At 40.8% G+C, this 22,286-nt stretch overlaps 3 protein-coding genes across 7 annotated transcripts in view; 2 read left to right on the top strand and 1 right to left on the bottom strand.

The window, feature by feature from the left end:
• Window positions 1–798: 798 nt before the first annotated feature.
• The window catches only part of TRIML2 (tripartite motif family like 2), a 52,362-nt gene continuing 30,874 nt past the window's right edge, over window positions 799–22,286 (top strand). The window contains exons 1-2 of one of the 4 annotated variants that reach the window (XM_042983014.1): window positions 799–838; window positions 19,610–19,779. The gene's annotated coding sequence lies outside the window, so the exon portion shown is untranslated. Of the gene's footprint in view, window positions 839–12,592; window positions 12,656–14,380; window positions 14,952–19,609; window positions 19,780–22,286 lie in introns of those variants that run through there. The other 3 variants (XM_042983013.1, XM_007098986.3, XM_042983015.1) reach the window with 3 other exon arrangements.
• Window positions 6,330–12,846, bottom strand: TRIML1 (tripartite motif family like 1). 2 transcript variants are annotated; one of them, XM_007098984.2, is made up of 6 exons: window positions 12,292–12,846; window positions 11,956–12,051; window positions 10,548–10,778; window positions 9,265–9,287; window positions 8,989–9,086; window positions 6,330–7,207 (listed from the first exon to the last, which is right to left on the bottom strand). In XM_007098984.2, exons 1-6 carry the CDS (start codon window positions 12,715–12,717, stop codon window positions 6,657–6,659), a joined length of 1,425 nt encoding a protein of 474 aa, XP_007099046.2. In that variant the 5' UTR covers window positions 12,718–12,846; the 3' UTR covers window positions 6,330–6,656. The 2 variants fall into 2 exon arrangements, with proteins under 2 accessions (XP_007099046.2, XP_007099047.2); XM_007098985.2 differs by having other exon boundaries at window positions 12,448–12,846.
• Window positions 20,035–20,575, top strand: LOC102970689 (U6 snRNA-associated Sm-like protein LSm3). The gene has a single exon (XM_015545133.2). It carries the CDS (start codon window positions 20,050–20,052, stop codon window positions 20,356–20,358), a length of 309 nt encoding a protein of 102 aa, XP_015400619.1. The 5' UTR covers window positions 20,035–20,049; the 3' UTR covers window positions 20,359–20,575.

The raw sequence follows: 22,286 nt of genomic DNA, 5'->3' as shown, positions 1-22,286 counted from the left end.
AGGAGGGCACCTTTTGGGATGAGCACTGGGTGTTGTATGGAAACCAATTTGACAGTAAATTTCATATATTAAAAAATAAAAAAATAAAAAAATAAAAAAAAGTCCAGAGTCTGGCTAACGGAGATGCCAGAGCTTAGGAAGGACCTATTCATGATTAGCATCTATTGCGCGGTTATCCCTTGAATTAGGCGGTGTTCCAAACACACGTGTTCTGCCATTTGCTGCAACAGTCCCGTGAGGCAGGTAGGCTGCCAGCCCCATGTTGCCGACGAGGACAGTGAGGCCCGGGGTAGTACGCACCCTGCCCAGGGCCGTACAGTTAGGAAGTGGTGTAGCCAATATGCGAACGTAGGAGGCCTGGCTTTATTGCCCCTGTCTTTTGTACTTGCATCCTGCTAACCCAGAGGCAGACACACCATGAAAATAGGTAAACTGCAGCTTATTGTCAGAGACCCTCTAAGACCCCCGGACCTAATGTTAGACTTTGTAACTTTTTTTTTTTTTTTACGTTTATTTATTTTTTTGAGACAGAGAGAGACAGAGCATGAACGGGGGAGGGGCAGAGAGAGAGGGAGACACAGAATCAGAAGCAGGCTCCAGGCTCCGAGCCATCAGCCCAGAGCCTGACGCGGGGCTCGAACTCACGGACCGCGAGATCGTGACCTGGCTGAAGTCGGACGCTTAACCGACTGCGCCACCCAGGTGCCCCTAGACTTTGTAACTTTTTATCATTTTGTCTTAAAGATCACTCCCCTCATCTGTATAAGCTTCAGGCCTTGCAAAAGCGGGTTCCTTCCTGCCAGCTGTCAATAGGAAAGCTGTTAACAGGAAATTCCAGGTAAGTGAGTCATTTATCACAGTCAGGTTATTTATAGATGCCTACAGTGGGGGAGGGGCAATGCTTCCCAAACTTCTCCATGTTGTGACACACATCTAACATGTTTTTATAAGGCTTTCTATGTTTATAACATGTTTTTATGATTTTTTAAAAACACATCTAACATGTTTTAAAAGGAGGAAGATATTCACAGCTGGTGGTGACTACTCCAAGCCTCGCCCAAAGGCTAACATACCAGGCTGTGTCTAGAACACCTGTAATCTATTGGAAGAACAATGAGCATCGCCGTCCTTCTGGGTGCAGTGCTCCGAATGCTGGCAGAGCTAATGATTAGCCAAGTTCTTACCAGGGCCTCAGAGCCCAGAGCAAAGGTGTGAGGTTCCCAAGGAATGAATGTGAGATTACCACTTTAGTTTTTGTTTTTATTAAGTTCCTATTCATATTATATGCATTTACTTTTTAAGTTTTTATTTTAATTCCAGGTAATTAACATACAGTGTTAAATTAGTTTCAGGTGTACAATATAGTGATTCTACAATTCCATACACCACCCAGTGCTCATCTCGGCAAGACTCCTTAATCTCCATCATCTATTTAACCTGACTCCCCACCTACCTCCCCTTTGGTAACCATCAGTTTGTTCTCTATAAATAAGAGTCTGTTTCCTGATTTGTTTCTTTTTTCCTCTTTGTTCATTTGTTTCTTAAATTCCCCATATGAGTGAAATCATATGGTATTTGTCTTTCTCTGCTGACCTACTTTGCTTAACATTATACTCTCTAGCTCCATTCAGGTTGTTGCAAATGGCAAGATCTCGTTGTTTTTTAAGACTGAATAATATTCCAGTGTGTGTGTGTGTGTGTGTGTGTGTGTGTGTGTGTACTTGAGCTGCTTCCATAATTTGGCTCTTATAAACAATGCTTTTATAAAGGTTGGAGTGCATGTATCTTTGAATTAGTGTTCTTTTATTCTTTGGGTAAATACCTGGTAGTGTGATTGCTGGATCATAGGGTAGTTCTATTTTTATAATTTTAATATGAATTTACTTTTAGGGATACCTTGGTGGTTCATTCGATTAAGTGTCCCACTCTTGATTTCGGCTCAGGTCATGACCTCAGCCAGGGTGGTGGGATTGAGCTCCGAGCGTCCAGCTCTGTGCTGAGTATGGAGCCTGCTTAGGATTCTCCCTCTCCCTCTTTGTACTTCACCCCTCCCTCCCTCTCTCTCTCTCAAAACAATACACAAAATATAATTTACTGTTAAAATTAGGTAATATATATTCACAAGTGTGAAGGTCAAAAGGACTTTCATGAAAGATAAAAAAACAATCCATAGATCTAGGTTTTCTTTTTCTTCAATTGAATTTTATGTTAACACTTTTCCCCTAAAATAGTGACACCTACCTTAAAAATATTTCAAAGATTTTGGTGCCAATGTTTTCCATATTCCACACAAGTTTTCTGTGGCTCTTCTGTCCCCTTTATTACAAATTGCAAAATTGACATATTGTGGGGTGCCTGGATGGCTCAGTCGGTTGGAAGTCCGACTTTGGCTCAGGTCATGATCTCATAGCTCATGGGTTCGAACTTCACGTTGGGCTCTGTCCTGAAAGCTCAGAGCCTGGAGCCTGCTTTGGATTCTGTGTCTCCCTCTGTCTCTGCTCCTCCCCGGCTCTCTCTCTCTCACATACACATACACACACACACACACACACACACACACTCTCTCTCTCTCTCTCTCTCTCTCTCTCTCTCAAAAATAAATAAACATTAAAAAAATTTTTAATTGACATATTGTGTGAATTGAGGAAAAGGAAGGTGGGGGGAGACTAACAAAAATTCATCATACACCATGGATTAATTGTTTTTCTGTGTTCTGACATAATCATCATAACACATAGCTATTTTTCATATCTTTGAGAAAACAAAGGCTCAGAGAATTAAAAGAATTTGTCAAAGTGGGAAACAGTTACCTTACGGTAAAGTTGAATGTTCCAGCTAAGGGCTGTGTATTTCAAAGCCCAAGCACTACCGCCCAGTTTCTCCCAGGGTAGGTTTTTGTTTTTGTTTTGTTTTTTAAATAAATGCAGTGCTTCTGGCAAGACCATAGGGCAGGGGGAAACATGTTCTCTCACTTGTCTCAAAACGGTGTGTCTGCATCTTCAGTGTGGAAATGCCAGTGAGTAAAACCTTCCAGACTACCTGCCGTGCACATAAAACTTCTGTAGGGGAGTGTATAACCTGCAAACATGCCCACAGGATCCACAGGCGGCTCTCCTGCCTGCAGGAGACATTGGTGAATAATTAGAGATACACCCAGAGGTTTATGTACATGCGCATTCATCGTGGTGTCGTTTATAATAGCTACCAGTGGAGAACAATCCAAATGTCCCAGTGGGGGAATGATTAAATAAATTAGGGACATTCATATAATGAAATCTTACTGCCATTAAAAATCATAGTTTCCAAGACAATTGCATTTAATGCATGATCCTTTATTATTCCTGGATACTGGAAGACAGCTATAACGAACACTACAAGGCTAATTAGGAAACTTTTAATATGGACTACTTACCAAATAATATCGTTTATTAAATGTTTATATGATAGATGTAATTTAACAAAATATGCTAATTCTTAGAAAATACATGCTTATATATTTAGGGATGAAAAAGTCTTATTCTTAAGAAATATAAGAAAGAAGCTCACAATAGAATATTAAGATAATTAATTTTCATGTTGCTTAAAATATATATGCATAGAAAAAAAACAAAGACTAGAAAGACACACACCATAATATAAGCATTGGTAATCTCTGTATAGTGAGATCCTATGCAATTTTTAAAATTTTAGCCTTTGTACATTTTATCATTCTTCAATTTTCCTACCAGGGCCTACTATTATTCTGTTCCCACACCTTTAAGGTATATGCACAGGGAGAAATTCAAGAGTAGAGAAAGGTTGATTGGGCACATCGCTGACTTAAGTCAGTAAGAGGGCCTAGTAAAGCAATCCAAAGTAAAATAAGGTGCCCAAGTAGGTACTGGGAGCATAATAGGTCAAAGTTACATTGTTGGGGGGAGGGGTAATTAGGGCAGGAGGGTATATAAAGACCTCATCTGAAGAGCTAAAGGAGTTTTACTGGTAAATTAGATCTCAGGGCAAAAGATGTATAATATTTTATTTTTAAGGTACTCTAGGACAAGTCAAGACAATTTTTTAAAAATGAAGAAATCAAATTGCAACCTTGTATGGAAGATCACTCTTGATGTCCTCTGCCCTCACAACTTGACATACCCCTTCTCCTCTACCTCATGTCTAGAGAGGGAAACGGTCATGTTTCTGGATTCCATTTTGGCAATGTGCACGACAAGAGGCTACTTGTGACTTGCTAGCCCCCTGGGGAAATTTTCCACTCAAGAAGGTAGAAGAAAGAGATCTGGGAAGGAGAGAAGGAGTCAATAGAAGAGACAACAGGATAGCTTGAGTATCGGTCCCATGTGGGACACCACTCACATTTAAGAAAATGTCTGACAGATGTTCAAAGGCTGAGGCACAGAAGAGACCAGACCCTGGTCTCATACAAGGGGATGAGTTTGCCAAGCAAGGGAGTGCACCTCTCAGTTGCTCATTCCACCCACTCTCCCTCCCATCCCCATCACCACATCTGTTTGGTGTGGAGTTTATATCCAGAAGCCTTGGGTGAAAATGCTTTTGCAACTTTTTCATGGTTGTTTATGCAAAGTCAGCAGAGTAAGAATAGTATAGATTCAATCTTCCCCACACAGGTGATCAGTGGCAGGCCCAGGGCAGACAATGATCCACATGGGATGACTTTGCCAGAGGAGAAAAAGTAGGCTGTTTTCCTTGATAATACCAGCCCCTTTGGGACAAAGGGAAAGAAAAGGAGCTATTACCTTACACCACAATTTAATGTAATGCGTACTAAGTTAAAATATACGACCTTTATATTCATTTATAAAAAATCAATGTGGGGTTTTTTTTGTAATTGAGAAAGCTGTAGACCAAATATATTTGGTGTTTGCTATTCATAATTTGTTCCTTAGCTTTTTGAGGTGATAAATCAAGAAACAAAATTTAATAAAATAAAAAATGGGGAACAGAACAAATTGTTCAAAGAGAGTGTGATTGGTTCTCCATCACTAGAGTTCTTGGACTCTAAGTGTATGTGGTGTCAGGGTGAAAATGCAAAGAGCGAACACAGAGAACAGAAGAGGGCACGATTCGGGACCCAAAGTCTAGTTCAGATCTGCTCCGATGCCTGTGAGGGCACAAGATAAAAATGCATAGGTTTGAAAGAGAAGGCAGATCTAGATGAGTGAGAAAGGTGGATGCCAACCTTACAGTAAACCTAGTTACCTATCCTCTCTCCCTACTTAGCTCCCTCCCTCTGGTTGTCTATGCTAATTAACAGATTCAATTATCAATTTTTCGCCCAACTGAGTCTCTAATTTAAAGACAAAAATCTGTGTTAAACATGTTCCTTAATAATCATGCAGTTGTGTAAGGGTTAAATCCTATCAGTTTTCTTGTCTGCGATTGAAAACATGGGCAGTGACTTCTGTGAGTGGGAAGAGGCAGGAAGGGGTACCCTCTGTGATTGGTGCCATTCTGCAATGCAAGCAAGGAAGGATTCAAACAAACAAAAAACCTGCAGGGACAGAGCACTAAGAATGGGCAGCCAAGAGAAGGTCGGTTCACAGAACTTTCTCCCAAATCCTCACGTGTTGGGATGGAATAAGTAAACTTGATTTCATCTTCCAGTGATTAAAGCCTTTTGCTTATAGCAAGTAGCAAAAACACATAAAATAACCTTATAAAAAATTCAGTAAAGTCATTTGGCACCTATAGCATTGATACATTTATTGAATAGAGACTTTGTTCTGTGATCTTTAAACATATTCACAGAAGGTTCCAGCCTCTTGTGGTTGTGGTAAACAATAAGGATAATGATGATATTGACAACTAAATTTGCAGTATTCTGAACATATAAGCCTTCCCGAGTACAGATACTCCAGGCCCCATGGAATGGAAAGAAAAGCAACTTTTCAGGGGAGGCTGAGTCATGAGTCCCTCTCACCAACCCTGGAAAGGAGAACCCATGCACTTGCTCCCACCCAGAGGAGTCAGTCTTGTCCCAGCATGCAGAGCTCTGCACATAGAACAAAGACATTCAAACAGCAGAGTTCTTAGGGTGCCTGGGTGGCTCAGTGAGTTAAGTGTCCAACTTTGGCTCAGGTCATGATCTCACTGTCTATGAGTTCGAGCCCCCCATCAGTCTCTGTGCTGACAGCTCAGAGCCTGGAGCCTGCTTCCAATTCTGTGTCTCCCTCTCTCTCGGCCCCTCCCCCACTCGTGCTCTGTCTTTCGCTCTTTCTCTCTCTCTCTCTCAAAAATAAACATTAAAAATATTAAAAATATAAAAAATAGAGTTCTTTAGAGTCAAATAAATAAATACACTCAAAAACATGACATACATTTATAAAACTGGCCTATGACAATGGGATCAGGGATAATAGGGGCTAATTCTTTCTCTACATTTTCAGTGACCAGCATGTATGCGGGACAGTCTAGATAACGAATTTGGTCAAAGACAAGATTTGATCAGCCTTCTATGGTGTTGAAAGTTGATTGTCCAACTTGGCCGTTGATTGTGGCTCAAGTTAACAGGAAGCCTTTTCAGGGGCTTTCCTTTAAGATCACCCAATATTGATAGTATCAATGCATAAATCATCTTAATTAATAATCATCTGTTGGTCTTAGACCTCATCCTTGGTGAAGGCTCGGGGGCATGTCCCTCAGACATAACTGTTCAGTGAGCAGATGGTAAGAGGGCCCGTGTTCGTCCCTTCATTCGGGAGGCAAGGGGAGAAGATCGGCCTGAGAGCCTCTTGGAAAGAGGCTGGAGGGAAGCTGTAGATGAGGGACTCATCTGTCACGTTGTAGAACGCTATGTGTCCAGACTCGTAGTCTAAGAAAACGCCAACCTTATGCACAGGCTCTCGGACGTGTTGACCTTTTAAAGGTGATGAGACCCAAAGACTATAATCTTCTCCAATTTTTAAGCCTATAAGTGAGAAGAGGTCCCCAGGTGGCTTCGGGAGATTGCCCTTTCGGCTCACGGAGTCCTTGCAAATGCCCACTTCCCACTCGGTCTTGTTGCCCACCTCCACCTCCCAGTAGTGTCTCCCACAGGTGAAGATCTGAGCGCCCAGCACAGTTGCAGACTGGTCAAATCGTTCTGGGGTGTCGGGTAAGTGCTGTCGGATTCCTCCATGTCTCACGCTTTTCAGATCCTCAGACAAGACAAGATAGGCATTGGCTGTGGCTGGATCCAGAGTTATGTCCGCTGCAAGAGGAGAAAAGAATGAACCCCTCTCGCATTCTTGAAAACCCTTTTACATATGTGGAATTTTAATTAAATTCTTAGTTTCCAGTCCTATTTTTAAAAATATGATTTAGGTGAGTGTGGTGAGGAGTTTTGTTTCGCTGAGAACAGAATCTCTGAGCCCTTCTCTCACTGTTTCACAAACACTGAGAGCAAATCTCTGAAAAGAAACAGAAGAGAGTCATGTGGACAGTGATATTTAGCCTGCCTGAGAGGAGAGAGAGAGGAATCGCTGATATAATGGAATGGAATAGAATAGCAGGTTTCTGTTTACAGCATAGCTTTAAAACTCAGAGCTATTTATCCACACGGGGCATACTCTGTCATTTGTATTCAGTTGAGCCAAGGCTCCTTCTGATTCTTCAGTTTGGGTGGGAGAGAAATAGAGGCAGCTATCCTTTCTGGACTTCTCCTTAGGTGCCAACCATTTTCTGTACAATATCTCATTTAATCGTGGCATTTCCCCCCCATTGTATTTATTTATTTATTTAATGTTTATTTTTGAGAAAGAGAGACAGAGTATGAGCGGAGGAGGAGCAGAGAGAGAGGGAGACACAGAATCCAAAGCAGGTTCCAGGCTCTGAGCTGTCAGCACAGAGCCCGACACGGGGCTTGACCCAGGGCTCGAACTCACAAACTGCAAGATCATGAACTGAGCCGAAGTCAGTCGCTTGACCAACTGAGCTACCCAGGCGTCCTTTCCCAGTTTTACAAAAGTGGAAACTGAGGTTCACAGAGGTTTGGAAACTCGTCCAAGATTACAAAGTTACTGAGTGTTGGAATAGCAATTCCCAGTCAGCATTTTTCATTATGTCATGCTGAAATGCAGCCTCCTGTGAGATTAGTGAAACCACCTGTGACCAGTTGATAAGTACACTGTGAACCAGTGAGAGACCCCTCCTTCCCATCTTCTGAGAGGAGGTCACAGAAGAGGCTTCCAACTTTCAATGGCCTCTCAGACAAGATTAAGTGCCCCTACCATGTAATTTCATACTTTTATTTATAGATAAAATTCTAATCATCACTAATTATTTGAGATTAATGTCTGTCTCCTCAGTTCCACTGAAAGTTCTGTAAAAGCAAAGGCAGGCCTGTCTTATTTATCACTATAAGAAAGCTGAGAGTTTAATAGCATAGCACCAGGTACATAGTTGGCACTTATCAAGTATCTACTGAATCCAAAGCCCGTTAGACCTTCCTCTGAAGGTCAGATTGTCAACAAGATAAAAGTTAAAAATGAAGGCTGAATTCTCTTCACGATAGCTAGCCTAAATATCTAGAGCATTCTAAAAGGATAGCTTGAATGTTGCCTCATTGAGATTAAGAATTTAAGTAGTTTTTACCCTCACAAGAACAGAGGTAGAAATGCAGAAACCCCTGAGGAGGTGCGTGTGTGTGTGTGTGTGTGTGTGTGTGTGTGTGCGCGCGCACGCAAGGCGATGAAATGGACAAAATGGGACAGTAAAAACAAACAAAGGAAGTGCCAGGAATCCTTAGAAAACACAGGTAAGCGAACCCTCAATCAAGTGTGCTTCTGTCGGCTCCAGAACCCAGACGGTCTGTGGCCTCAGCCCACCCTGAGGGTTCGCACAGACTCACGGCGCCTTCACTAGAAGCCTGGCACCCAGATGGTGAGTATTCTGTCAGAGGACGCTGCCAAAAAGCTCAATCTTGTATACCCTCATACACACTGAAGTTCAGTCTGCAAATCCCTGGAGGTTTGACAAACGAGGCTGACTTACTGCTGAATTTTTTTAGCATCTCCCTCATTCCAGTGATGCGGCACAGACTCAGTTCCGTGGCGGCCGCCTCTGGACACTGGAGCAAGAGTGGCTCACTCCTACAAGAGGGCAGAGACAGTCACTCTGTCTGCCCTGCGCAGCCCGCAGGACCTGTTGCAAGCTGAGGGTCCAGCTTGATGTTCCCCAACAGCATGGACACTCTCCTCCCCACCCTGACAAACGTAGCAGCAGCACACCCCTGTGTCTCACATAACTGAACACAGACTGGAAACCCACCTTTCCAGTGTTCCTTTCACATCCTAAGGGGAGAAAAGAAAGAGGGTTAGTATCTGTGCCCTTTGATCTCTAACAAAGACAGAATCCATTTGGGATCTAGTCCTTTCTAACTTCACAGAATCCACTTTCCATGGCTGTAGGACACCTTGCGTGGGAGAGCACGGGGTAGGGGGAAAAAATCCCCAACTTCCTCCAAGGGTGGGTTCCTGTGCACAGGAGAGGGTTCTCCTAATGGCGGGACTCTCTTGTCCGTTCCTCATATCAACACTTGGTCAAGAGAACATGATGCTGACAAAAGAGCCAAACCATCGATCTTGTTATCCGATGCCTCAGGGAGTCAAAGATCAGCAAAAGGGAAGTGGGAGAGCTGGAGTAAGCCTGTGCGCAGTTGGAGTGCGTGCTTTGCTGGAAAATCACTAAGTTAAATAGCATTCTGTGGGGGCATCCGGGAGGCAGAGGTGAAGCAGCAGCTGGCTCACACAGCCCGCCTTTACAAAGGCCCCAGAGAATGCAGTAGTAGCTCCGGGAGGCAACAGAGCAAAGGCAGTGAACAATATGGGCTCAGTACAGAATACTGCATTTCGACTACATATTAGCTGTTTGATAGGCAAATTACCTAACTGCCAGAGGCCTGAATTATTAAGTAAGAGCTACTGTAAACCCACAGGGTAGATTACAATCACCAAGAGTACATAAAACAGTATTTAACTTCATCAGGTCTCTGTGAAGATGAAATGTAGTGTGCCAGCAGCACATAGTAAATGCTCATTAAACAAAATAACGAAGCTGAAGTTGCAGACAGGCAGGCACAGCAGAAAATGGAGTCATCCTCAGGCTTGGTTTGGATAGCTGTTCTACTGGGTTTTGTTTTTCTCTGCCTCTTCAGGACTGTCTTTATACTATGGAACATTAATTCTTTTTTTTAAATGTTTATTTGTTTTTGAGAGACAAAGAGAGAGCACAAGCAGGGGAGGGGCAGAGAGAGAGGGAGAGACAGAATCAGAAGCAGTCTCCAGGCCCCAAGCTGTCAACACAGAGCCCAACGTGGGGCTCCAACCCATGAACCATGAGATCATGACTTGAGCCAAAGTCAGATACTCAACGGACTAAGCCACCCAGGCACCCCTCGAACATTAATTCTTTAGGAAAACTATGTTGGGGCTGGAACTTAGTTTTTTGGGTAAATAAACACTTATTTTTGCATGGCTTAAAATATTATGGGCTACGACATGTTGTTGTTGTTGTTGTTGTTATTGTGGCATTGATTTTCCCAGTAGTCTTACCTCAAAAGATTCTAAAGTGGAGCGCTGACAGGTGGACTCTATCTGCTCAATCATCTTGCTTAGGCTTCTTATTTGCTGGGTCAGCTTGATCTCATTGTCCCTCAACTTCTTCATGTTCTCCCTTTCCTCCTTTTCCAGTAACTGGAGCTGTAGTTGTTCCTCCTCCTTCAAAAACTGGCGCATTTTTACATATTCTGACACAACAACCTGCTTACAGGCCTTTGTCTCTTCCTGCCATCCACACACACGCATGCATGCACACACACACGGGAGCAATATAATAAAGTTAGTGACAGAAATGCCTGTGCAGACTTTTAGTCCTAGCAAAGGCCTAGAGTTCCACTGTGACACATAACCCATATTCTATTAAGTAGTTGGGGGGCTAGTGTGATATTTTAGGGGGTATGTGTGCTATAGATACAGTAGCAAACAAAACCAAAATGTCTATTCCCAGGAGACTGTCATTCTAGTGGGGAAAAAAATATAAACAACAACTATGATAGGTGGTGATCCATACCACACTTTAAAAAAAAAAAAAAAAAAAGCAAAATTGGGGCACCCGGGTGGCTCAGTCAGTTAAGCATCTGACTTCAGCTCAGGTCATGATCTCGCCGTCTGTGAGTTCGAGCCCCATGTTGGGCTCTGTGCTGTCGTTCAGAGCCTGGAGCTTGCTTTGGATTCTGTGTCTCCCTCTGCCTCTGCCCCTCCCCCCTCACACTCTGTCTCTCAAAAAATGAATAAATGTTAAAAAAAAAATTTTATAAAGCAAGGGCAAAAATATGAAAAAAAAGTGTATATTCATTTATTTAATAAATATCCAATGAAAGCAGACATAGGATCACATCCTAGAGATAGAGATACACATCACAAATACTCTGCTTTGAGAACTCCATTTATTGGGAGAATCAGATACATTTTTAAATATCTGACTCAACATTTAGGTCTTTGCAAGACAGCTCACGTTCAAATCTGTGACTAACTCAAGCTTTTGTTTAGGCGTACTAAACCAAACTATTATTTGGCCTTTATTTTATCTTTTTTTTTTTCACTTTCTTTTTACCCCAAAGCATTTGAGCTATTTCTTTTTATTGATTTTTGATCCTCTATTGTCTGTAACTTGTAATTTTAAATAATTATCATCAGAGCCATAATAGAGGTAGCCACCAAGTTGTATAGGTGTATCCAGAAGAAAAGAAAATAAGCAGGCCTGGGGATGGGGAAATTGTTTGAAGTGACTCTTGGGATTCCCAGGTGGACAAGCAGAGGTACACAGCCCAAAGTAAAGGCACTGCATATTGTAGGACAGGGATTGGAAAATTTGGTCTTTTTCGCCTGGTATTTCACTAGGTATCCCTTTAGTCTCCCTCATAGAACATATACGAGATCCAAAAGTAAGACAGATACTGACCTTGCACAGTGTTACTCTCTCCTTCTCATGGGATAATACAACCTGAGTTTCCTTTTTCTTTTTACGCAAAAGATTTAAGATTTCCTGGAGTTTCTCCTGCAATAGAAACAAATCCTCTGTGGCAAATGAGCAGAGCACCGGGTTGTGAAGACTTGAGGACCAATAAAAATATGATGAGCGGGACCTAATACAAGGATTGAAGCAGGATCCACGCCAAGTTTGGGGTCTGGTGCCTGGAGACCAGGACCCGTGATTGTCACCAATAGAGAAGATTATGGGCATAAGTGATGGAACGTGATTTGTGTTCTGAGAGTTATATTGAGCAGCCAATCTTACTTTGTGACGCTCCTCAGCCTCACTGGAGGGATACAATCTGTTTATTCCATGACACTGGGTTGAGAAAGCGTTTACACCCTGCTGCTCATCAGAAAAAGCCTTAGCGACTGCCAGCATTCTCCCAGAGCTGCCTTGTCCGCCCTCGCTCTGCAGCACCTGGGATCGGAGCTGTTTGCCGATGCCAGCCAGCCTCCCCAGACGCTCATTGGGCTGGAAGTGTGGACTCTCCAAGGCCCTCCAGCACTCAGGACAAGATAAAGGAGTACTGTGTTCCTCCCAGCTCCTCAGGAGACACACCAGACAAAAGCTGTGCCCACACTCAGTGGTCACCGGGCTGGTGAAATAGTCCAAGCAGATGAAACAGGTCAGTTCTTCCCTGAGATTCTCCATCAAATCTGCTGTAGACATTTTTACAAAGAAAGACATCAAGGCAAGGTGCTGCCTCTATTCCGGGATTAGAAAAGTCCTCCCTGAGGTTCTATTGTTTTGAGTAACAGGTGGGTGATCAGTTTCTATGTTGTTAATACGAAAAACTCTTACTCTCCTCTGTGCCTGATTTCACCAGTTGACACATACTCTCCCAACAAAAGGCCAATTATGACTTAACGTGGAACCCTTGTACACTGGGTTATCATCAACCCCAGACTTTTAAGGAATGTCTCACTGTGCAAGCAACATACTGGGTACTGAGGGTACTTGTTTCTAACAGACTTTCTTCAAGAGTAGCCTATTATATGTAAATAGCACCAGAAAAACAATGAAGTACCTTGATCTTAAGCTGAAAGGTTAGGTAATTTGGTGTGAGCCATTACAGAGATTTAAGTTATAATGCCCTCTAATAATATCCGAATTGGAAATATGGCCCATTTTGGAAAACTCCACTAATGGAATCTAGTTAAGAAACCGAAGGCAGAAAATCGTAATACCGATCCCTTCTCTTGATAGGCCCTTTTATGTGCTTGACCAAAGCCTAAAATATTTTTCTCCTTAATCAGGTACTGTGTACTTTTATTTAATCTTATTCATCCCAACAAAATGAGAGCAAGTCCATTGAAATATTCCCTGACTTTAAACGTATAATGGATTACCAGAGTTCTATTTAGTGCTCTGCCCTGCAGACCATGATACCTCTCCACCACCATTGAAAGCATGCAAAACCTCATTATTGTTGGAAGTTGCCTCAAGAGGCCATAACACTATGGACTGAATGGGGGCGAAAAAACTGTACTTCAGAATAAATATAATTTTATTCACTTATTTTCACTAGGTCTTCTTCAACCCCGTATCATTTCTTACTGAGCAGGTATCCAATGTGCAAATCGTTTTAGACCTATGTGAAACTAAATGTCTAGTATGGAAATGGTGTCCAGTGACCATTGAGATTATTAGTGCCTTACTCTATAAATCTGTATTGCCATATGCTCATGAGGCAGCACTTGTCATGGCCCACCACCCGCTCACTGACTGCCAAAAAGTGCAAACTTAGAAGTTTTTCCTTAGAATCTAACCAGTTTCTCCCTCCCATTGAGTTCATCATACCTTATTTTTGTTCTTATCCTGTCTTGCGCCAGCGTTGACAACTATCCATGTGTCTCTATTACCTATGCTATTTCATTAATTGCTTTCTGATTTTTGCGGTTGCCACTGATTCTTCTTCCCCACTTACCTCCAACAGATGCTGGGTGTTCCTCTATCTTGAACTTTTGTAAAAAGAAGTTTTCTGGAGGTTTCCTCCATTTTCCTTCCTCCTAGTCAACACTCATCCTTTTGAAGTTATTAATCCAAATGTTTTCATTGTATGTCCTTTGTGTAACATTTGTGAATTACTGAAATGAGAATTTACAAAAACATACAACAACAACAACAACAAGTAACACAGCAAGTTATAATAATTTAAATAGAAAGAGAGGAAGCATTAATTTGGGGTCACGAAACTTCTCTGTACTACTTAAGATTACTTCTAGCCTAGTAACTGAGGTACAGCTTCACAGTATTTTTTAGGAGTTAGTCGTAAGTAAGGGTCTTGCAAAAAAAAATCTATAATAACATTAACTGCCTTTACTGGAAAAAGGATTTATGAACTACCACCTACATTCAGTGTGTTATTCCCACACAAACCCAGAAGGAGCCTTTAACATTGACCAGGACCGTTAGAATAAGCCTTTCAATAGATACATGGTACATCACAGATCCTGTATTCCAATTTGGAATGGGGAAACCGACATGTTCTAAATTAAAGTCACACTGATCTGTTCCATCCCACGTCCCTCTTCTAAGCAAACTCCTTTAATAAACTCCTTAATACAATAACCATATCTTATTCATCAGTGACTAGAAGAATTATTTGCATATAGCAAGGGCTCAACTTATTTGTAAGTTGTAAATGAAAAAACAGAGGAACTATATTGTTATACAACCACAGTCTTTTATCTCGCTGGAAACCAAGTAATTATGTAGTCCAACTACCATGTATAGATGGTGAAGAAAATTGAGACAAATAAATTGAGTTGATCCCCTGACTACTTGCTTACTACATGAGTCCGGTTGGGACTGGGAAACTGGGCCTCTGACCTCTGAGTCATTCTCTGTTGTTCATACGCTACACTGCATCTCACTTGTTGACTTGTGAGTGGATGAAATTTTCCAGTTATCTCAATACAGTGAGTATTGGTAGAATATTTCAGAAGGAAATTGGACAGCTGTTATTATGGTGTGATGTTGTGACAGGTATCTGAAATCACTGGCTACACTCATTATTGGGGATGCAGACTTCTTTACCATCACTCACAACACATTTGACTGAGCTTAGTTCATAGATGAAGAAATTCAGAGATAACTCGTAGACAAAGAGTGGGCCAGCCACCCCAAAATACATTACACCTACCCTTGGGGCACTGCACTGTCAGACATGATTTCTGAGATCAACAGCTCAAATAGTTTCTTCTTTGACCTGTCTCCTGCTGTGCAGGTGACGGTAGGGATACACCCTAAAGTCTCCACAGTCACAACTGTCATCCACATGCTATTAGGGTTGGAGCACAAAGAAAAAGAGAAAATTTAAAGATGTGGTTAGAGCTTACTTATTGATGAAGGCAGTGGACTAGATGGGGACTTATTGGAAAAACATACTGCTTGAAAGCCTGATTTTAGAAATATGTCTGTCATTTCATATCAGTGTGGAAAAGATAGATTATTCAACAACTGGTTTGGGACAAGTGAGGGTAGCCGTCTGGGAAAAAAAGAAGAAAAAGACAAAGTTAGATCTCTACCTAGTAAGTTATAACAATGTGTGTTCCAGATGTATGTGTGTGTGTGTGTGTGTGTGTGTGTGTGTGTGTGTGTATTTTCCCCACTCTAGTCATGAATTTATACTCCTATTATTTCCCTTTGTATTGCTTTTTTTTACTTCATTTATTTATATTATTTTATTTTTGAATGTGTTTGTGTTCTAGATCACCCCACATCTATTTAGCAAGTAAGGAGCATATTTGTTAAATATGTGGTCAATTATTGTGTCCAAAAAAATGAAGCACATCATAAAAGGAAATAATTGGTAACATAGAAATTTAAAATAGACTACTTAGAAAAGGCTTTTTAAAGCATGCTTCAGAGCTTAGACACCCCTAAAAGAAAATATTAATAAATTTAAATAAAAAGTAAATACTTTTATACAGCAAAGTAAATAAAATAACTTTTATTTCAAGTTTTTATTTAAATTCTAGTTTATTAATATATATGGTAAGATTGGTTTCAGGTTAAAATAATTTTTTTTTAATGACAATCTGGGAAAGAGAATTTGGAACACATGCATCAAATACCTAATCATAAATTACAAAGAGGACTTACATAAATATATACTTAAAAATAATAGCTCTTCAGGGTACCAGGGTGGCTTAGCCGGTTAAGTATCTGATTTTGGCTCAGGGCATGATCTCAAGGTTCATGGGTTCAAGCCCCACGTCAGGCTCTGTGCTGACAGTTCAGAGCCTGGAGCCTGTTTCAGATTCTATGTCTCCCTCTCTCTCTGCCCCTCACCAGCTCATGCTCTGTCTCTCCTAAAAATAAATAAACATTAAAATAGGGGGCACCTGGGTGGCTCAGTCAGTTAAGCATCCAACTCTTGGTTTTGGCTTAGGTCAATCTCAGAGTTCCTGGGATCCAGCCTCACATTGGGCTCTGCACTGACAGTGCAGAGCCTGCTTGGAATTCTCTCTCTCTCTCTCTCTCTCTCTCTCTCTCTCTCTCTCTCTCTGCCCCTCCCCTGCTGACCCTGTCTGTGTCTCTCTCAAAATAAAAGAGCTTAAAATTTTTTTTTAAATAACAGCTCTTCCAAAAAAATAATCACTTTTATTAATACTATATAACCATTTTAAAAATAACAGATCAATATATACACACTGACATGATATGATATCCATTATATGATATTAAGGGGAAATACTTTTTGCTCCCACAAATAATTTAAGTATAAATAATAAAAATTAGGTTCTAAGTGTATTTTTTTCCTATAAAAATAAGGTCATGCTATATGATGTTGGTAATGTATGTGTGTACATGAAGGCATAGAGAGAGTATGGAATTTCATGGATATGACACCAAAAGTATGGGCCACAAGAGCAACAGTAGATAAATGGGACTACATCAAACTAAAAAGCTTCCGCACTACATAGCAAACAACAGAGTGAAAGGCAACCATTGGAATAGGAGAAAACATTTACAAACCATGTATCAGAATGGGTTAATTTCCAGAATACATAAGGAAGTCTTATAAATCAATAGCAAAAAAACAAAAACAAAAACAAAACAAAACCGAATTGCCCAAAAAATAAAGACTTGAATAGACATTTCTCTGAAAAAGATACACAAAAGAACTACAGGTATATGGAAAGATGCTCAATGTCACTCATCATCAGGGAAGCATAAATCAAAACCACAATAACATATCACCTCACACCTGTCAGGATGGCCACTATATATAAAGAAAAACAAAAGGCAAGTGTTGGTAAGGATGTGGAAAAATTGGTACTATTGTACACTGTTGGTGGGAACACAAAATGGTAAGGCTTCCATGGAAAATAATATGGAAATTTCTTAGAAATTAACAACGGAAGTACCATATGATCCAACAATCCCGCTTCTGGGTATTTATCAAAAATAATTAGGGCCCCCCGGGTGGCTCAATTGGTTGAGCATCCGACTCTTGGTTTCAACTCAGGTCATGATCTTGTAGTCGTGAGGTCAAGCCCTCTGTCAGGCTCCATGCTGACAGTGTGAAGTCTGCTTAGGACTCTCTCTCTCTCTCTCTCTCTCTCTCTCATTTTTTCTCTCTCTCTCTCTCTGCCCCTCCCCACTCACTCATGCCCTCTCTCTCTCAAAATAAATAAACAGTAAAAGAATTTTCAAAAAAATAATAAATGAAGATCTTGAAGAGGTACTAATGTTCCAATGTTCATTGCAGCCTTATTTGCGAAAGCTAACATGTGAAAACAACCTAAATGTCCATTTATATATGACAAAATAAAGGATATTATGGTATGTATTCACAGGAAATATTATTCCACCTTTGAAAAACAGAAAATTCTGGGGCACCTGGGTGGCTCAGTCAGTTAAGCTTCAGACTTCTGCTCAAGTCATGATCTCATGGTTCATGAGTAGTTCAAGCTCCCCACATCGGGCTCACAGAGCCCACTTTGGATCCTATGTCTTCCTCTCTCTCTGCCCCTCCCTTGCTCACACTCTTTCTCTCAAAATAAATAATTAAAAAAAAAAAGAAAAAAAGAAAATCCTGTCATATGTGACAGCACTGGATGAAACACAAGGACATCATACTACATGAAATAAGCCAGTCACAAAAAGATAATACTGGATGTTCCACTCACATGAAGTATCTTACTTTAAAATATACTCAGGGACACCTGGCTGGTTCAGTCGGTGGAGCAAGTGACTCCTGATCTTGGAGTTGCAAGTTTGAGCCCCACATTGGGTGTAGAGATGACTGAAAAAAAATAAAAAAATCTTTACAAAGAAATAGACTCAGAATCAGAAAGGAAAAGGGTGGTTGCCAGGGGCCAAGAGAGGAGAAAAATGGGGAGCTGTTCATCAAGAGACATAAAGTCTCAGTTATGCGAGGTAAAGAAGTTCTAGAGATTTCTTGCACAACTTTGTGCCTATAGTTAACAATAGCGTATGGTACACTTCAAGTTTTGTAAAGAAGGTGGATCTCATGTTACAAGTTCTTACCACAATAAAATAAACTTTAAAAGGAAAGAAAACGTATGGAAGGGTACATACTGCTGTAGTGGAATTGGAGAATTGGAAGGCATCACTTTTACTTTGTTATTATATAAATTTTTGTATAAAAGTATAGTTTTGGGGGTTTTTTGGTTTTTGTTTTTGTTTTTGTTTTTGTTTTTTTTTTACTTCTTAATGTGTTTTCAACATTTTGGCAGTAAAGAAATATTGGGGAATGGGGTCGGAGCAAAGAAATGTGAGGTGTAGCTTGCCGTAAACCAATTAATGAGGTGATTTTCTTCAGGTTGAGGGATAAAAATATCTCAGAGGATTGGTTTCAGCTGTGATATAATAAAATGTCTGTAGTGGTTTTATGGTTTCAACACAGCTTTTATGTAACTAATAGGTATTGAACCTCTATTATATATAGACAATGAGCTCAGTGCTCAGCAAGTGATATAAATACGACCAAAACTTCTCTTCTTTGAGAGCAGGAGATATATGTGCAAAAAAGAAGAAAGTACAAAGCATTAAAAGACGTGTGTTTTAAGCACACATGGTAGTATTTAAATTTATTAAAATTTTGGCATTTTAGTGGAGGGAAGATTTCATTTTTGCTGGAACAATCAGGGAAAACTTGGGAGAAATGGCATTTGATCTAGACCTTTAAACTAAGGGTTTAAGTACATTTCAAAGGACTCTTGGAAAATTTGAAGATAAGATACATGATCTGACAGTGGGTCAAAATATTACCATAACAAAAAGCCTAGACTGTAACATTATTTTTGTCTCAGAAATATTTTTAAATCTTTTTTAAAAATATTTATTTTTGTTTTGAGAGAGAGAGTGAGTGTACACCTGAGTGGGGGAGGGGCAGAAAGAGAGGGAGAGAGCAAATCCCAAGCAGACTCCATGCTCAGATGGGAGCCTGATGCGGGGCTCGATCTCACGACCATGAGCTCATGACCTGACCCGAAATCAAGAGTTGGACACTTAAGCGACGGAGCAACCCAGGCACCCCGTCTCACAAATAGTTTTTAAAAAAACAATTCACCTTGGAAATATTCACTTTTCTTATTCTTTATAGGTAGCACTTTGGGCCTGCCAGTAACACCTGGAGACCAGCACTCCGCTGGAAGGCGCCTGGTGTCGTCACTACTTGGATTCAGTTAAAAGCCACAACCCAGCCATGCCTGCTGACTCATGCACGTAGGAAGTCAGCTTCCAGAGCTCGGACCACTTACACAAGAATTTAAGGTGATGTTTGTTGTTTGTTTTTCTCAAGAGTAGACCCTTTTATTGTTCATCCCTTTGCTTTACACAAAGTTAATTGTTGAAAATGTACTTGCTCCAGGCTTCATGCTGAGTGTTTTATGTACTTTGTCTCTTAAAGAGATGAGAAGAGAAGCCAAAGAGAAATTGTATGAGTTGAGATATGAACAGAAAACTTTTTTAAAGCCGTTCAAACAAATCCTGGCAAATAAGAATAAAAAGACATAGTCTAAAGTAAGGATGGGGGTTTGAAGCATGGCGGACGACGTGGACCAGCAACAAACCACCAACACCGTAGAGGAGCCCCTGGATCTCATCAGGCTCAGCCTAGACGAGCGAATTTATGTGAAAATGAGGAATGACAGAGAGCTTCGAGGCAGATTACATGCTTATGATCAGCATTTAAATATGATATTGGGAGATGTGGAAGAGACTGTGACTACCATAGAAATTGATGAGGAAACCTATGAGGAGATATATAAATCAACAAAACGGAATATTCCGATGCTCTTTGTCCGGGGAGATGGTGTTGTTCTAGTTGCCCCTCCATTAAGAGTTGGCTGAAACAAAGAATTTATCGTGTTATGGAATATAGGAGACTTTGTATGATTGCCTCTTTAAATGTAGAAGACACTCAAAAGAGAAACCTGCGTTAATTTCGACATTAAGAAATGACCAAGGATTCTTGCACTCCTGAAATGAGTTGATTTGCAGATAACTCAAAAATTCTTAAGCTAAAGAGTATTTTTATTTTTTCCAACCCTTTCAATAAATGTGATCACCAAGAAAAAAAAAAAAATTAAAGTGAGGATGGACTGTTAAGAGAGTCTAACTTCTTTCTCCTTTTTAATGAGGATTATGGGGCTTGAGATTATTACAGACAATTTGAGCTACCATGTGAATAGGATTACTATCAGTAAAGGATAAAGCTAGATTTATCTTTTAAAAAATCTTAAGGGGGCACTTGGCTGACTCAGCCTGGTAGAGGATGTGACTCGATCTCACGGTCATGAGTTCAAGCTCCATGTTGGGTGTGGAGCCTCCTTAAGACAAAACACAACAACAACAACAACAACAACAGTAAATAAATAAAAATAAAAAAACTTGAGAGTGCAAAAGTCACTTGCTTTTGTCCTACTCCTATCATAGGACACCCTTTACGAGCTGCCTGTCACTTAATTCTGCAGGAATTAGGAAATTTCTCCACATTCCAGGTGGTATACTATACACCCGGGGGATTAGATAAATATGAACAACCATTCCGTATTAAACTAGTATTTTATAGGTAGGAAACTGATGCTTATGCATATACATGTTGATCCCCATCCTTTTATTTACTTTTCTCTTAGGAAAATCTTAACGTTTATTCATAAGACTCTTAATCTCTAATCATAAACCAGTATTTTTATGGGGAAAAACACCACAAGGCTGGCTGACACAAGTAGAGTGTTCTGGCTCTGTGCCAGGCACCATTCTCAAAACCTTACTGTATTTACTTATTTAACACTCCAGCAGCCCTGTGGCATGGGTATTCTAGCACCATTTACAGATAAGAAACCACACTGGCTATGAGTCTTCCCCTAGATGCACAGAGGTGGCCTGACTTCAGAGTCCATGCTAGTGCCCACAGAGCAAGACTGCCATTTCCACGTGATTGAATCAGCCACAAACATTAAGCTCAAGGTACTTATAACTGCAACCAAAAACAGGTTTGCTGAATGTGCAAGGATCCAGTCAAGTCCAGCTGAAGGTGGACGGGGCTGAGTCTCCCCTTCTCCCATCCACCTAATGGTAACGGGCTCCAGACACTGCCAGGGGGCGCTTCTCACAAGCCTATGTATTGTTTGCAGGCCCAGATTAGGGTCAGATGAGAGCACTTACTTTGGGGTGTATAAGTTTATGGCACAGCTTTTTATTTATCTGTCACCGTACAAAGTTATTACCGAATTGACTCTATTCCCTGTGCTGTACTAGGACATAGAAAAGAGCTAATGGAATCTCTTAAGAAACAAAATTGGTAATGCCTTCATTACCCTAGGCCTTTCTTGGCCTTTGATGCCCAACCTAAAAAGTATCTGTGAGGCTAGGGTGCCAATAGTTGGAGAGAACTTGAAAGAATGTGGGTCCTAGCCATCGGCACTCCTGAACTGTAGGAATTCATGTCATTTACCAGGCACTGCATAAGTGTCATTAAGGAAAATTACTGCACGTGTAAGAACTGAGCTAAATGCCTCTAAAGAGCTTTGACATGGTTGGGGGCAGAGGAAGGCAACATTGCTGTGATGACTGAAAAAACTAAGGAAAGCTAAATAAAGACTTTTAGGGTAATGCACTCCCTAAAGACTGAAGTCTTTGCTGGCAGGGCAACTGGGGACACAAAACCTATTTTATGGTCACTGGCTGGGCTAGGATTTAGGTTTGTTTTTTTTTTTTTAATTTTTTTTTTCAACGTTTATTTATTTTTGGGACAGAGAGAGACAGAGCATGAACGG

Source organism: Panthera tigris, chromosome B1, assembly GCF_018350195.1.
Source record: "Panthera tigris isolate Pti1 chromosome B1, P.tigris_Pti1_mat1.1, whole genome shotgun sequence".
Lineage (NCBI taxonomy): Eukaryota > Metazoa > Chordata > Mammalia > Carnivora > Felidae > Panthera > Panthera tigris.
Note: the sequence above shows the minus strand (reverse complement) of the source record. Positions and strands in the feature narration are given on the sequence as shown.